The 16,530-nt window shown below is 43.7% G+C and overlaps 2 protein-coding genes across 3 annotated transcripts in view; both read right to left on the bottom strand.

Annotated features, from left to right (window-relative positions):
- Positions 1-16,530, bottom strand: part of PIP5K1B (phosphatidylinositol-4-phosphate 5-kinase type 1 beta) — a 312,168-nt gene that overhangs the window by 221,100 nt on the left and 74,538 nt on the right. The window lies entirely within an intron of this gene.
- On the bottom strand, positions 7,252-9,882 carry PABIR1 (PP2A Aalpha (PPP2R1A) and B55A (PPP2R2A) interacting phosphatase regulator 1). The gene has a single exon (XM_045469369.1). It carries the CDS (start codon positions 9,745-9,747, stop codon positions 8,884-8,886), a length of 864 nt encoding a protein of 287 aa, XP_045325325.1. The 5' UTR covers positions 9,748-9,882; the 3' UTR covers positions 7,252-8,883.

The following is a 16,530-nucleotide window of genomic DNA, read 5'->3' as shown; positions in this document are numbered from 1 at the left end:
GCACTTGGAAATAGGAGGGGGAAACGAGAGGCAATCTAAAATGGGAAGAAAGCTAAATATGGCTCCAGGCACACAGATCAAGGGTCATAAAGTAGGTCAGGTGTGTGTGCTTCCGAACACGTGAATGTGTGCGTGTGTTGTGTGCGTTAGGCTGGACATACACAAAACTTGAGTATTTGATGTTATCTGTCTATATTCTCTGTTACAAAATTATCTCCACAATCAAGCTATAGGACTAAAAGTCACTTCTGAAGTGTTTTCAGAGATTTGTTGAACTTCTGGGACACCCAAGTGGCTTGGCCAGTGGAGCATCCAACTCCAGCTCGGGCCATGAACTCACTGCTCCGGAGTTCGAGCCCCACGTCGGGCTCTGTGCTGACAGCTCAGAGCCTGGAGCCTGCTTTGGATTCTGTCTCTGTCTCTCTCTGTCCCACCCCCTGCTTGCACAAGCATGCTCTCTCTTTCTCTCTCTCTCTCTCTCAAATGTAAATAAACATTAAAAAAAAAAATTTGCTGAACTTCTAAAATGACAACTAATCCTTTAGAACAAACTGTGCCTTTCGATGGTTTATTTCAAAATGTTTAGGGGCGCCTGGGTGGCTCACTTGGCTAAGCATCCGACCTCGGCTCAGGTCATGATCTCGTGGTTTGAGTTCAAGCCCCACATGGGGCTCTATGCTGACAGCTCAGAGGCTGCAGCCTGTTTTGGATTTTACATCTCTTCCTCTGTCTGCACCTCCCTGGCTCTCAATCTCTCTCTCTCTCTCTCAAAAATAAACATTAAAAAAAAAATAAAGAGGGGCGCCTGGGTGGCTCAGTGGGTTAAGCATCTGACTTAAGCTCAGGTCACAATCTCACGGTTTGTGAGTTCGAGCCCCACCTGGGGCTCTGTGCTGGCAGCTCAGAGCCTGGAGCCTGCTTCGGATTCTGTCTCTCCCTCTCTTTCTGCCCCTCCCCCGATCATGCTTTGTCTCTCTCTCAAAAATGAATGAACGTTAAAAAAATTCAAAATGTCTAACGTAGGGACATGTCACCATGAAATGTGAAGTCTCAGCACAAATTCGAAAATGTATTGAAAGGCAAGTTTTCCTTTTAGGGTCCTTTCATTCAGCACTGATTTTCTATGAGGTGAAGTTAAAAAAAATAATAAAGTTTCTCGGAGATTGCTCAATTGTTCTGAATGTAAATGTCTGCCCTCTGGGGAGAATTCTTGTAGAGAAAGAAGGCAAGCTTGGTATTAGGCAATAAAAGGTTTTGGATCCTCCTTTGAATCCTGGTTACTTTTCCTCTAAAAAAAGATACATTTTCCCCCATTCAGTAGGCTGCCTTGTCATTTTGTTGACAGCTTCCTTTGCTGTGCAAAAAGCTTTTTATTTTGGTATGGTCCTGACAGTTTATTTTTGCTTTTGTTTCTCTTGCCTGAGGAGACACATAAAAATGTTCCTATGGCCCATGTCAAAGAGATCACTGCCTATGGGCCTTCTGGGAGTTTTGTGGTTTGCAAATGATGTATCTGGTAAGGGTTAATATCCAAAATATATAAAGAACTCATACAATGCGACACCAAAATAACATACAATTGGATTTAAAAATGGGCAAAGGACCTGAATAGATATCTTCCCCAAGCTGACATAGAGATGGCCAACAGACACGTGAAAAGATGCTCAACATCACTAATTATCAGGGAAGAGTAAACCAACACCATGAGGAGGTATCACCTCAACAGAATGGCTCCACTCAAAAAGACACGAAATCATGTCGGTGAGGATGTGGAGAAAAAGGAACCCATGAGCGCTGTTGCTGGGAATGCAAACTGGTGCAGTCACTGTGGAAAAGAGTATGGAAGTTCCTCAAAAATTTTAAATGAGAATTATAATCCAGGGTTTCCCCTACTGTGCAGCTGCCCCAAGAAAACAAAAACACTAATTCAAAAGAATAGACGTAGCCCCGTGTTTATTGCCGCATTATTTACAAAAGTCAAGAGGTGGAAACACCTCAAGTATCCGTCGACAGAAGAACGGGTGAGGGCGATGTGGTATGTACAATGGAATATTACTCCGCCATAAAAATGAAGGAGATCTTGCCTTTGCAACAACATGGATGGACCTAGAGGGTATAAGACTAAGTGAAATAAGCCAGAGACAAATAACATATGATTTCACTCCTACGTGTTATTTAAGAAAGAAAACACACAAAGAAACCAACACAAAAACCAGACTCTTAAATACAAAGAACAAACTGGTGGCTCCCAGGAAGGCGGTGGGTGGGGGATGGGTGAAACAGGTAAAAGGGATTAAGAGCACGCTAATCTCGAAGAGCCCTAATATATAGAATGGTTGAATCATTATATTGTGTCCCTGAAACTACTATAGCACTGTATGTTAATTATATTTCAATTTACACAAGGAAAAAAATACACATTTCTAACCTACAGGGCTAATTTGGGGGGGGGGGCATCAAAATGGTCTTGTTTTTGTTGACCTAGGAATGATAATCTAAGGACAACCAAAGATACTGTATAATTCAAATATAACAAAGCATATATATATATATATATATATATATATATATATATATATGAGAGAGTGTATATACAAATATGTGTGTGTGTGTGTGTTTAAGGAAACAGTCTAAAATTTATTTTGGTTTGGGGTTTCCTATTTCAAATAGCAAATCAGTTAAGAAATATGTAGATCCTAATTTCTTTCTATACTAATTTACTTTTAACTATTACTAAAGAAAACAATTCTCAGAGCGTCCTCTACTATGTAACAATGTCTAAAGCCATCATTTTACATAAACATATCATTTGATTCAACATACAAGGGACAGCACTAGCCAGCTGGAAACGTGCTTTATCTCAAGTAAGGAAAAATTCTGTACGTAAAAAAAAAAACAGGGGTGCCTGGGTGGCGCAGTCGGTTGAGCGTCCGACTTCAGCCAGGTCACGATCTCGCGGTCCGGGAGTTCGAGCCCCGCGTCGGGCTCTGGGCTGATGGCTCAGAGCCTGGAGCCTGTTTCCGATTCTGTGTCTCCCTCTCTCTCTGCCCCTCCCCCGTTCATGCTCTGTCTCTCTCTGTCCCAAAATAAATAAACGTTGAAAAAAAAAAAAAATTAAAAAAAAAAAAAAAAAAGACCTAAATTCAAAAGGAAAAAAAAACAAAAAACAAAAGAATATAGGCTTGAGAAAATGTACTTGTTTTTCCCATCTCATGTATGAAACATACATACAAAGCACTGGAAATAGTGTCTAGGGGCTCAATTTAGCATTCAATAAATGAGTGCTAATTCTTACTAATTATCATTACAGGCAATGGCTCATGTTAGCAGGCCATCTTCCATTTTCCCACTGGGGAAGGCAAGCAGTACCAAAGGGATCACAATCTTGCGAAAATCTTCGCTGTAAAGGATGCTAGCCCTATTTCCCAGGGGTGGGCAATACACTGAAAAAACTGCTCAAGATTTCTCAAATCCAGAAGCAAGACAAGGTAATTACAGAGGATCAGTGTTTCTGATGCGTCAAGGAAGGGCTATCGCCTAAAAAAGAGAGATAAGGCTTGTTCTGCCTTTCCCAGAGCCACAGCCTTGAATTGAACGGTGAAAGTTACAAAGGGACATGGTGGTTACAAGAAAGACTCTCCAACGTGGAAAACACTCAGCTCATAAAAGGATGGGATGCCCTGAATAGAGAGCATACTGTTACCGGTGTGAATGCAGGAGTTTCACCAGGCCAGGGTGATCAAGAAAAGCTTCCTTGGCACATCCTCTCTAGATGACAATCAGGACAACCACCACAGCCACGGGGATAATGACAGCTGACACTTCTAAAGAAACTGCCCAGCACTGCTCCACTTTAGATATATGGCCCCATTTAATCCTCACCACCGCCACTGGGCTCCACAGCCTGTGCTCTTAACCGCGACTATACGCTGCCTACCTCCCACATTTAGAAACCTGAGCACTAACCTCTCTTCCTCATTTTTAAAACGAGGATAACAGCATTTATCTCAGATGATAGTGATAAGGAGTAAATGAAATAGATTTGTTTAGTACCTAGAATAGTGCCTGCCACATAGCAAGTACCCTATATACAATTTTGTGTGTGTGTGTGTGTGTATATGTGTGTGTGTATATATATATATATATGTGTGTGTGTGTATATATGTGTGTATATATATATACATATATATGTGTGTGTGTGTGTGTATATATATATATATATATATATATATATACACATATACATATATGTCATTTCAGCTTTTAAGAAAATTTTCTACTTGGATGCCAAGTTAGGGGAGGAATAAAGAACCGGCCTGGCTACAGTGAGCAATGTGACTTAAATTGTTTATTTATTTATTTTTGTAAGTGCAACTCAAGCCTTGCTGATTTAGGATCGATTCTCTAACAAAACAAAACGAGCCGTGAAAAATACGGGCAAAGCTGAAGCGAGAGTTCTGCAGTGAGGCCCGATTCTCTGTGTGCACTGCCATGGCTGATCGTAAGCAAGGCCGTGAAGAGAGGGGCCTCATCCATCACCCACTGGTGACTTCTCTTACCATCCTCAAGGCCCCGGCCAGCAATTCAGCTACACTTTTAGCAGAAGCTTTAATTGCTTCAAACACTGGACTCAACCCAGATCTACTTAACCAATGCCCAAACCTAGGTCAATCCAACCCATTTCTTTTGCACCTGCCATCCAACTGCAACCAGCCATCCAATGTGGCCTCATAAACCTTCCTCTTGACCTTAAGTCACTGCTTTATGGAATTTCACAGAGGCAACATTAAATCTTTCCTTTGCTCAAGCTTCTGAATCTACTCCCGCCCGCCCCTGAATATCCTAGACTACCTGATAATTGGAAAAAAAGCAATCAGATACAAGTTCTTTCTACTTTTCAGACACCTTCTTCCCCACCCATAAACTTCTGCAATAGCAAATCAATTCGGCAGGTACTGGTATCTTTGCCTAGCCTTTCTGCTCTCTTTTCTGCCTTCAGACCTCCTTTCTCAGGCCAACCCCTTCTTCTATTCACTGATGCTACTCAGGAAATAGAAGTTACATCTTCCTTGGTTTGTTGTTCTGGCAACTATTCCCGTCTCCCACCTCTCTCTTGGATCTTCAAACGTTTCCTACTCCTCTATAAACATGGCTATACAAAAAAAAAAAAAAAAAAAAAAAAAAAAAAAAAAGAAAAAATCCCTAATTCTGTTTCCCTTATAAGCCTTGACACTTTCTCCCACCTTACTGCCAAATATCTAAGAGTGGTCTCTTGCTGTAGGAGTGTGACCTGTTGACCTAATGTAATAAATGTGAATCACTGGAACGCAACGTGATACAGATTATTCTTGATTATAAGCAATCTTTTAAGTATGTTTATAGATTGGGACACCCAACATCTGCGTATTTGGTGACCGTTCATTATTTTTTCCATTTTCATTGTTTTTCACAAATATAATAAAGGGAACTATACCACAGATGTTTCTTACATAAGACTGAACTTTAACTAAATGTTGATAGGTGCTTTGGGACTTCGAGCACAAAGTTTATAGCACAGCAATACTAATACCTTAAAAATGTTTCTTTGAAGGATAATTCTTACATGAGCTAAGTCCTCACATTTTACAAAGTAATGACTAACGTTATGAACAAGAATGTGATCATGTAAATGGTCTCTATAAACTCTTAGAGCTTCATCTGATTTAAAATTTACCAACCATATAGAAAAATAAGCTTAGAGAAATAAAGGTTTCCCTATACTTTCAGAAAAAACGATCTGGCAAAAGGACCATAAAATAGCAGAGAAGATGCTGTCTGTAACAAGAAAGCAGGCCAGTGAGAATGGGGTACAGAAAACAAGGGGACAGAGCACCAAGGGTCAGATCCCTTAGGGCCTCCTAGGCCAGAATCAATACAATTTGGTACACCAGGAAGCAAATGAAAAGCTTTAAGCCAGGGGATGGAAGGATCACATGTGCAATTTTAAAAGGATTACTGTAGTTGCTTGCTGTATGGGGAACGAATGGATAGCCAACCAGAGTGAGTGGTGTAGGGACAAGTGGGAATTAGGAGGCTACTTTGGAAGTCTAAGAGGAAAATGATGGAAGCCTAGGTCAGGGTGGCAGTTTAGAAAAAAATAAGGCGACAGATTCTGGAAGAGAAAATCAGTTAAGACTTGGTAAAGACAGGAGGAAAGAAAGGAAAAGAGATGTCAATGACATGTTGGTTTCCTGAATTTATATACATATATACGTGGAAATGAGGAGTAAAACACCTTGTACAATATATACTGAATTAACAGAAATTACCTAGGGGAAGGGAAGATGACTTTTACATAGTAAACGGCAGACTTTCATTTTTTTACTCCACACATAACTGCATTGTTTAAATATTTTTATAATCAGCAGGTATACATTCTTTCATAGTTAAAATTAACAGGCAATAAAAAGAACCAAAGCATTTGCCTGGCTGAAAAGGATAGGAATGGCATTTTAAAGAGAAGGAACAATCCATCCAAAGGCACGAACACGTGAAAGTACATGGCATATTTAAGGACCATCAAGTAGTCTAGTGTTTGCAGAGTGAGAAGGAAGGATGTGTATTGGGATAGGATAAGCAGAGTTGTACAGTGGTGTTCCAGGATGGCCAGTTCATGAAGGACCTTATTACATGCCAGGCTATAGAAAGCATTCCCTAAACTGTGGGAAATGGGGAAGCAACGGAAGTTTTCAAGCAGGAAGGTGAAAACAGAGCAAGTTTTCTACTTGACAAAGATCACTTCAGAGGCCGTGTGGAGACTGGGTCAAAAGGAGGGTGAGAAAATGGGTGAGACCACCTTAGGCTGGAACATAAGCTCAATCAGAGGCAAAAGAAATAGAGAAGAGGAGAGGCTGGAGATTCATTTCAGTAGACAGAACTTAAGTGATTAAGCTGGATGTGACAGGAAAAAGGGAAAGTCAAAAATGCTTCTCATGGTTTCTAGTTTAGAAAATCAGAGTGAGGACATCAATTTAGGTAATTCAAGAACAGGTTCAATGAGAAGATGATAAATTCTGTTTTGGAGATGCTGAGGTTAAAGTACCTCTGGAAGCAGGTTAAAGTACCCAGCAGGAAGTTGGATATACAGGTTTGAATTTGAGGAACAAGGTCAAGACTGAAGCATGTGAACCATTACCCAGAACAGAGAATTTTAAGCCTCTATAAACAATCTTACCCTTGACATAATTTCACTGAATTCTTAAGGCAACTTTCAAAAGTTGACCAGTTCCATTTATTCTCATAGCTGTAAAAATTCCACACAATCGTTAAAAGTCTCTGTAAGCAGTTAACTTAAAGAAAGTCGGAGCTTTTTGTATTGGTCTCTCTTTTATTTTTTTCCCTTCCCCTTTTGCTGCCATTCTTTCTATCTATCCAGTAAAGGAAGATATAGGAAGTATAATATAGAAACGTTTGTTATTAAATATTTCCGTATTTTGTCTTAGTTGTAACAAGGCAAGGAAAAGAACATTTCAGAACTCTACCTAAACGAAACCTAAGTTAAGCAATGATTTACCTACGTGACCCTCCACTGATTTTTCTCTTGCACATCACTGACCCTGAATCAATCGGCAATCCCAAGGCAGTCGACTCCAGCTACAGCTTTAACTACAGAGGTTCCTGACACGACTCCACAGTTCTGTGGTTGCTCACTGTCAGAAATCCAAGTTACACTGTACCTCTGTCTAACCGATGATGCCCTAGTTCGTTGGGAGGTGGGGGGGGGGGAAGGACCTGTTGGCAAGGAAACAGCTGCTTCCCTCCTGAGCCAGGGAAAACCCGGAAGGTGACAGATGGGCAGGACAGAAAGGTGGCCAAAAGTTGCTCTGGCTCCTTGGTGGCGAGGATTTTCACTGAGGCACAATTGGATATTTTAAAGCGTGTCAATCAATGAGAGACTTTTATCTGCCTGGGGGCCCTGGTGAAGTCCAACAGAGCTTCCCACATTTTCTATGTTTGAAAAACTTTTAAGTTTGCAGCGGTACAAAGAACCTGGTCTCAGCCTATGTACAGTGGGCTGAGACTGCAAGGCACTGGCCCGTGTCACTTCAGGATTATACCCGAGAGAATGCACTTTCTGGTCTAAAAAAAAAAAAAAAAAATTTTTTTTTAACTTTTCTGTAGCGATATTTGCATGACTAATTAGAATTTCCATTAAAATTTCATTAGAAAATGCTTTTCCTAAATGTTTACTATTATATAATTTTAAAAGACTTGTTGCAAGCTTTTATATTTTGCTCATCATTCCCCCTCCCAGCCACTTATGTACCCAGAAAATTAAATATGCAAGGACTCCTGGGTAAAAGAGACAACCACTGGGTTGATGTGTTATAACTAACATTCTTTTTAAAAAACTGCTGTAAATACGTAAGTTATTCTTCAAATAGAAATCAGCACTCACTGAAAAGTAATATTAAAAATTAGTGTGGGCATGAAATATGGAATTCTAAAACATCAGTTTACTATGCTGATTAATTCAACATTTATATTTGCATCAGAACTTAATAATCCCATAAATAAATAGAGCTCTCAATTATTTTAAAAAATCAAGGGATAACATATGTATTTAAACATATTAGCAGCATAAAGACGTATGCTTCAACACACTTATTGGGAAAACGTCTGAAAATATTACTACACTGAATTCAAGGGCATCCCGCAGGAACCTGACATAAAAGTTCTCTAGAATAACAACATTTCAGGAAATTCCAAAAAAAGGAAAAGGGTCAGATAGGAAAGAGCCTCAAATTAATTGACAAAGTTCAGTGCTTGCTCCAACTTGATTTTTCTCTCCATTGCAAAAAAAAAAAAAAAAAACACACCCCGAGTCTCAGATGGGTGGGTGAATCACTTAGATGAAAGTTCATCTACTGGAATAAATGGAGAGGCCGCTTGGGCAGGCGACACAGGAGAGTCGGTGGTAGTGCTGACTTTCGCTGGTGAGTTACAAGAAGATCCGGCACTGCTACTGTTTCCATCGAGGGTATCAGAAGATACACACACACCGGGATCTGACAGCTGTGCAACGTCAGAAGAAAGCATGTTGGTGATGCCCTGGAAAAATCTCTTTGGCTGATACTCAGTTTCCATTTCACATTTTCTTTTCAATGGTCCAAGAACGCTTGGTCTAATGCAGTTGATGGGACTCTGGCTTCTCCGGGTAGTAAATCGAGTCGTTGGGCTGGGAATAGGACTCGGAGGCAATCCATTGCTACTCACAAAACTTTGCAAGGATGGTGAGAAACACTGCTTCCCAATCCCCCGGGTGGGTGACGGTGCTGGTGACACCGGAATGAAATCGATGCGCTTCGGGGAGGCGGACTTCTCCACATCGTTGTCACTCAGGCTGAAACTTTCCTCCCAGGAGTGGCTTATCTGCATTGCGTTCTGCACCTCGCGCTCGTGGACCGTCTCGCGGTTGATCAAGTCCATGCCTTCCTCCTGTTTGATCTGGTGCAAGCGGCTGCTGTGCATGCGGACGGGGGAGGCCGGCAGCAGCAGGCCGTGGCGGTTCGGGAACGTTGTGCTGTTCCGCCTGGCGCTCGGCGCCTCGGCCTGGAACACCGGCGAAGTGTCACTGAGGCCGTGGATCAGGGGGGCGCTGTTAGACCTCCTGAGGCCCCCGCCGGCGCTAGTGCCGCCGCCCTCCGCCGGGCTCCCGCCAGTACCCGGAGGCAGCTCCAGGTCTAGCTCCATCTTCTCCTGAGCCATGTCGGGGGCAGGGAGGCGGAGGCGGCGCTCAGAGACCTAGGACTCCCATTCCCCGCAGTCCAGGGCCAGGGCCGCCGCCGCCGCTGCCGCCGCCGCAAATCTGTCAGCGGGCTCGTTCTTTTGCGCATGCGTGCCCTTTCGCGCAGGCGCGGTGAGATTCCTCTCCCCGCGGCGCCTGCTTAATGCGTAACAGCCTCAGCGGAGCCCTAGGGGGAGGGGCGAGGACCGGCCAGGCGACTATTCAGTACGTTTCTTCCGCAATTAGCTATTGAGCTGCGAGCTCGCGGCTACGCGTGATTACAAGGCTACCGTATTCCGGAGTGTGCGCTTATAAAACCAGAGCATTGAAAGAGACGTCATCGATGATAGGGGGCTGCATGAGGGGGAGTGGAGCTTGGCCTCACCAGGGAGGGCTTCCCCGAGGAAGGGACAATATCCTGAGTTCCGAAGGAGACAACGCGGGTGCTGGGTAGTGAACCCGTCCAGGAAGCGTACCAGCTTGGTGGCAGGCGGGAACCAGGAGGGGAGGGAGGGAGCGTGGGCCGCGGTGGAGACTGAGGGCCGGCCTCACAGGACGTAGCGGACCAGGGCGGATTCTGGCCTTTATCCCGAGAACAATGGAAAACTTCGGCTTTCAAATTTCAAGCAAGGGTACGGCAACGACTGCAAAGCTTGCCGGCTGCTGTCTGCAGTCCGGATGGTTGGGAGATTAGAACCTACAGGAAAAAGACCGGAGGGGAGGCAGTCCTCTAGGCCACAGAAGATGGTATTTGCAGTAAGGTGTTAGTGTGGGAGAGGAGATGGAGAGAATGGTAAATTGGAGAGCCATTTAGGTCAGGGGAAGAAACCAATGTGTCGTTATACTGTTTCACGGTCCTATTTCTAGCACAAGCATGGGTGCCCAGTAATTTTCATTCAGTAGGAGACATTAAACGAAGGGAAAGTTTTCACACTGGAAAACTACAAACACAATCCTCCGCTTAATATGAACTGTGATAGCTCCTTAAAAATGGGTTTCTACTTAATTCCTTCTGCCCAAGGCAGACGTGAGTTTGGGGAGCTGGCAGGAAAAGAGAAAACGGCAGCTGAAGCACAAGAGGGAGAGTGGTGGGAGGACATACAAGAGTTTGGATCTCATCCTAAGTACAATGAAAAGCCACCGGGGACTTTAAAGCAGAAGAGTGATATTATCTGGTTGAGGTTTTAAATATCGCTTTGGCTCGGTGGGAATGAGGCTGAAAGAGGGCAAGAGTGGAAGCAGAAAGGCAGCGGAGGGATGGAACCAAGATCCGTTTTGGAAGTAGAACCAAAAGGATAGGCAGATAGATTAGATGTAGATGATGAAAGGAACAGACAATTCAAAGGCAACCCACAGGTTTCTTACACTGATAGATGGTAGTATCATTCATTTACGGAGATAAGGAGGGAGTGTGTTTCAAAAAGTGGAAATTAAGAGTTCCGTTTTGGTCGATTTGAATTGCAGGTGGCTATCAGATATCTGTGTGGCTATCTGAACTGAAAGGAAGCTTAGAGATTTTTGTTCATCCTTCTCTTTCTGCGGCTGAAGAATGTAAGGTCCAGAGAGGCTAAGTGACATACTAGCCATCACACAGCTTATTTCGTAATGGGAACCAGTACTAGAACCCAGGTCTTCTGGTTCCTAGTCCATGCCTCTTTCTCCACTGTATCTCAAAATGCTTTTATTTTGAGTTCCCTATAACATACAGGTCCTAATGATACAATAATGTTGGCTATTCATGCCCGTAATTGTATAGAAACTGATTTAAGCTTCCCAAGTGTCAGACACTATTCAAACTGCTTCACATGTAGTCCCTTGCTTAGTCCTCACCACAACCCTAGCAAGCAGGTATTATTGTCCTCATTTTGCAAGGGTAATCGAGATGCAGAAATTAGGCAACATCCCCAGGATGACAGTACACAGAAGCATCTGGCTTTTCTGGCTCCAGAGCTGGGGTACCACACTGACTCCTCCAAGTGCAGGGATGTTTTAGGACTGAGACAAGCCATTTCCAATTGTGAGCTCTGTGAAGACAACAGGACCCAAGACAGGGTAACAGAGTGAAGATGTTCTCATACAGAAGTGACGGCATGATAATAAAAATGGTGAGTTCGCTCTACATGAAATACACGGAGAAGAACCGTAATGGGGGCAAAGTTGGAAACGGAAGTCATGGGGGGAGAACTGGGGCTCTGAATGCCAGGCAAAAGGGCCCATATTTAACCTGTGAGGCAAAAGGAAACCACGAAAGGTTTCTGGCAAGAGGAAAGACAATGAGACCTACGCTCTGGGCCCTGCCAGGCAGCTCAAGGATGAGCCAGGCAGCTCAAGGATGCAGCCAGCTGGAAGGATGGAAGCGGAAAGAATCCACTCCTCCGACCTGCCGGAAACTCTCAACAGTCCACAGTCCCCCGTGATCCTCACTGCGATCCTACCAATGAGACACTGTTATGCTCATTCCGTAGAGGGACAGCTGAGGTTCAAAAATTGCAAAATGCCCAAGAGGTACGTGGAAGAACCAAGATGGCCCAATCTGAATCCAGATGCCGCTTCAAACCCTGCATTGTTTCTGCCACCCTTTCCACCGAGTGGACAAGGGGAATCTGATGGCCAGCCGTGAGATGAAAAGGAGGGTCTAAACTCAAGTTGGGAATGGCAGAAACAGGATATGGGTTTGAAAGACAGGCAGGTAACAACAGTATCTGACCCCCTGTGTTTGCAGACTATGGAGAGAGACGTCACAGGTGACAAGTTTGAGCGTGAGTGGCTCAAAGAATGGTACATTAAATAAAAACAGGAGAGACGAGAGGAAGACCTTTCAGAAGGAAACTGCTATTGGATAAATAGAAAAAAGCATTAACGACAGAACCTCCCAAGAGCCACGACATATTGCTAATTTGCGTATTATTAAAGTATTACTAACGCTCAAATGTGCCAACACTGTGTTCATCCTTGTCTGGACGAGTACAATAATCTTTACCAGTAAAGCAAAGAGATGGTGGTAAATGCACAAAATCAAACACCTGTGCCCTTTGGTTCCTGCCTGAATACACTTACCAGCTATCTTTACTCATTGCTTTGTTCCCATCCCTGTCTCTATAGTCCGTTCTCCAACCAGTGTTCAAGGTAATCCTCAAGGGAAGACTTGAAGAGAACCCTTCAGTGAGTTCTCATTCAGAGAAAAAGCCAATGTCCTTACAACGGTCTGTAGAACTCTATGTGATCAGTGGGTCTCTGCTGTCCCTCTGACCCCGCCTCCAAATACGGCCCCCCTCACTGCCTTTCCTCCAACTTCAGAGGTCCCTTACTGTCTTTCAGCCCACTAGGCAGGCTCCCCACTCCTCCTGGCTTACTCTTCCAGTGGACATCAATCCCTTCAGGTCTCGGCACAAATGTCATTGAGAGGCTTTCCCTGACCGTCCCTTATAAAAAGCAACAGCGGTGCCCAACACCAAACCTACACTCATTCCCATACCCCTTACGTGGTCTGTATTTTCCTCTAGAGCACCAAATGACATATTTGCATATATAGTTTTCTTGCCTCTTGTCCTCGAGAAGATCAGCTCCACAACCACAAAAACAAGGCCTTCGCTTTGTTTCCCGCTGTATGCCTAGTACCTAGAACAGGGCCTGGTATGTAGGACTCAAGAAGTAGTTGTGAATCCCTGTGTGAATGAATGATGAATGACTGAACGGCCTAGCACAGCTCCATTGAAATGGAAGAAAGTTCTATTATTTGAAACTCCAGCTTAGCAGCCTTTTCTACACAGAAAAGATAACGTTTATCTATTTTTGAGAGAGAGACAGAGCATGAGTGGGGGAGGAGCAGAGAGAGAGGGAGACACAGAATCCAAAGCAGGCTCCAGGCTCTGAGCTGTGAGCATACAGCCTGAAGCGGGGCTCGAACTCAAGAACTGCAAGATCATGACCTGAGCCAAAGTCACATGCTCAACTGACTGAGCTACCCACGCACCCCTTTTTTACACTGATTCTGAGTACTTACTCGGACAATTTGTTTTCTTTTATCGACATTATTATTAAAGTGCTCTCCAGACCACACAGGTTGATCTCTTGAACTAATGGTTAGGTGAACTGAGAAACTGAAGCCCTAAGTTTCCATTCTTTTTCAATCATATGCTGATAACACTCTTGATAGAATTAAAATGCTCAGTGCTGGGGCGCCTGGGTGGCGCAGTCGGTTAAGCGTCCGACTTCAGCCAGGTCACGATCTCGCGGTCTGTGAGTTCGAGCCCCGCGTCGGGCTCTGGGCTGATGGCTCAGAGCCTGGAGCCTGTTTCCGATTCTGTGTCTCCCTCTCTCTCTGCCCCTCCCCCGTTCATGCTCTGTCTCTCTCTGTACCAAAAATAAATAAAAACGTTGAAAAAAAAAAAATGCTCAGTGCTGAGGACTCCAAGCAGTGTTTAATATATTTAGTTACTGCTTCCTCTCAAAGGGATAAATGAGAGAAAACAGCTGCCATAAAATGCAATTCAGCCCGCTGCAAATGAATAATGCCAGAGGCAGGATTCAGGAGACTGTTCCTGAGTCAATTCATCCTTCTGGTTTCACTCTGGTATGAATTAAATACTACACGTAGATAGTTGATATTCATGCGCACTCCTGAGTCATAAAAGCAGATTTCTATTCAATAGTTAAATTTTATTGTGATTAATATTGTATGTTCTTAAACTAACAGATAGTTTCCTGTTAGTTCCTAGCGGCAGCTTTTCACTATTAAGCCCCAAGCATATGGGGCAAGGCAAATACCTACCTCTGGATCCATACTGAATGAATTTAAAATACAAACGTGTGTGTGTACATGCTTTTATTTATTATCTTTTTATTTTTGGTGAGAGGGAGAGAGAGGGAAGGAGGAAGGGAGGGAGGAAGTGCATGCGAGTTGGGGAGAGGGACAAAGGGAGAGAGAGAATCCCAAGCAGGCTCTGTGGTCAGTGCAGAGCCATAAGCGGGGCTCGAGCCCACGAACTATGAGATCATGGCCTGAGCCAAAGTCAAGAGTGGGACACTCAATTGAATGAGCCACCCAGGTGCCCCTATATGTATACTCTTAGATGGACTGACAAATATCTCAACATCTCACAGTTACTAGCATCACCAACCCAGAAAAAAAATACCGCAGAGGAAAACTTGACTTTCAAAGTATAGAAACTCAGCAGTGTCCACTAGTTCAACAACTTAGGAAAAATGCTGGAAGTGTCTACCAGAAGGAACTATATGTATGCTCTGTGGTTGAGCAACTCCACTCCTGGGTATATACCCCAGAGAAATGCATGCTTACGTCTCCTAAAGACATGTACACGAATGTTCCTTGCAATATCATTTGTAAAAGCACCTAATTGGCAACAACCCACATGTCCATAAACGGTCGAATGGGCGAATCAAATTATACAATGGAATTATTTATTTAACAACATGAGTGAGTTACAGGATGATTGATACCTCATGGAAGAAACCAAACACAAAGGAACAAATCCTCTGTGATTCCATTTTTATGACGTTCCAGAACAGCCCAAATCCATCTCTAGTGGTAGAAGGTCAACATATTGGTTACCTTTGGGACAAGTGACGGAGAGGGGCACAAGGAAGTGTTCCATTTCCTGATACGGGTGCTGGTTACAGAGGTATATACACATGTGAAACTTCATTAAACTCAAGACTTGAAATGTATACACTGTACCGTATAAGGAATCAGGAATCATCGACCTCAAAATGCTACCGATGCAGAGGAAGAGAATGGGAAGCTGAAATGTAAGTGGAGGGTGGAAGAGAGTAAGCATTTCAGTTGAAAGGAAGATATTCTGTTCACACACTAATCACGAGTCTACACTAGAATCTCTTCCAAATCTCTCTGACACACAACAGTATCAGCCTAAGAACAGCTAGCCGGCCTTGCCAGCCCGAAGAATGGACAAAGAAACACATGCACCGCCCCCCCCCCCCCCCCCCCCCCACACACACATACACTCACTCCTCAAGCTACGTTTCGCTGGGGTCATAAACACCAGCAGCCTCACGTAAGCACTGGATACCTGTCTGAAGCTGGTTACGGATCATCAACACAACCGCTGCCTCTCCGTGGTCCTGTTCCCACAGTGCCCTCAAAGCTGGTCATTTCTAAGAAAGCAGGAAGGAGGAAACGAAGCCCATTTCATAGCCTTGGACTTTCTCAACTGTGTATTTGTTCAAAGTCAGCTCTGTGATACCCTCCTAGCTGAATTCATGAGATAGAATGGTCAAAGTAAACGGAGTCCAGGAAATCGGCAGGGGAAATCGGCAAGAATGAGAATTGTATTTAAGGACATGATTTTGACCACAAGGAACTTGTTTAGTTATCCTTATGAAAGAAAAATAAACACAAGATGACATCAGAAACTGATCAACCATTCCATCTCTAATTACTGAGAGTATGCTAAGTATAGATAGGCTCTACAGTGTTTACAAACCTCAAGGTTGCTTCACCTAATCCTTAAAACTTTCCGGTAAGGGGCGCTTGGGTGGCTCAGTCAGTTAAGTGGGTGGCTCTTGATTTTGGCCCAGGTCATGATCTAGTGGCTCATGAGTTCCAGCCTGCTTGGCATCCTCTCTCTTTCCCTCTCTCCCTGACCCTTCCCTGCTCACTCTCTGTCTCTCTCTCTCAAAAATAAATAAACTTAAAAAAAAAAAAACTTTAAAGTGACAGCAAGGATTAGAAAATCAGAGCAGTCAGGGCACCTGGGTGGCTCAGTTGGTTAAGCATCCGACTT

The sequence above is a fragment of the Leopardus geoffroyi genome, chromosome D4 (genome assembly GCF_018350155.1).
Source record: "Leopardus geoffroyi isolate Oge1 chromosome D4, O.geoffroyi_Oge1_pat1.0, whole genome shotgun sequence".
Taxonomy (NCBI): Eukaryota; Metazoa; Chordata; class Mammalia; order Carnivora; family Felidae; genus Leopardus; species Leopardus geoffroyi.
The sequence above is the reverse complement of the archived record's forward strand: the minus strand, read 5'-3'. Positions and strand labels throughout refer to the sequence as shown.

What these genes read in the sequence shown, in the direction of transcription:
- PABIR1 (XM_045469369.1), bottom strand. Translation starts at nt 9,747, where the DNA reads ATGGCTCAGGAGAAGATGGAGCTAGACCTGGAGCTGCCTCCGGGTACT.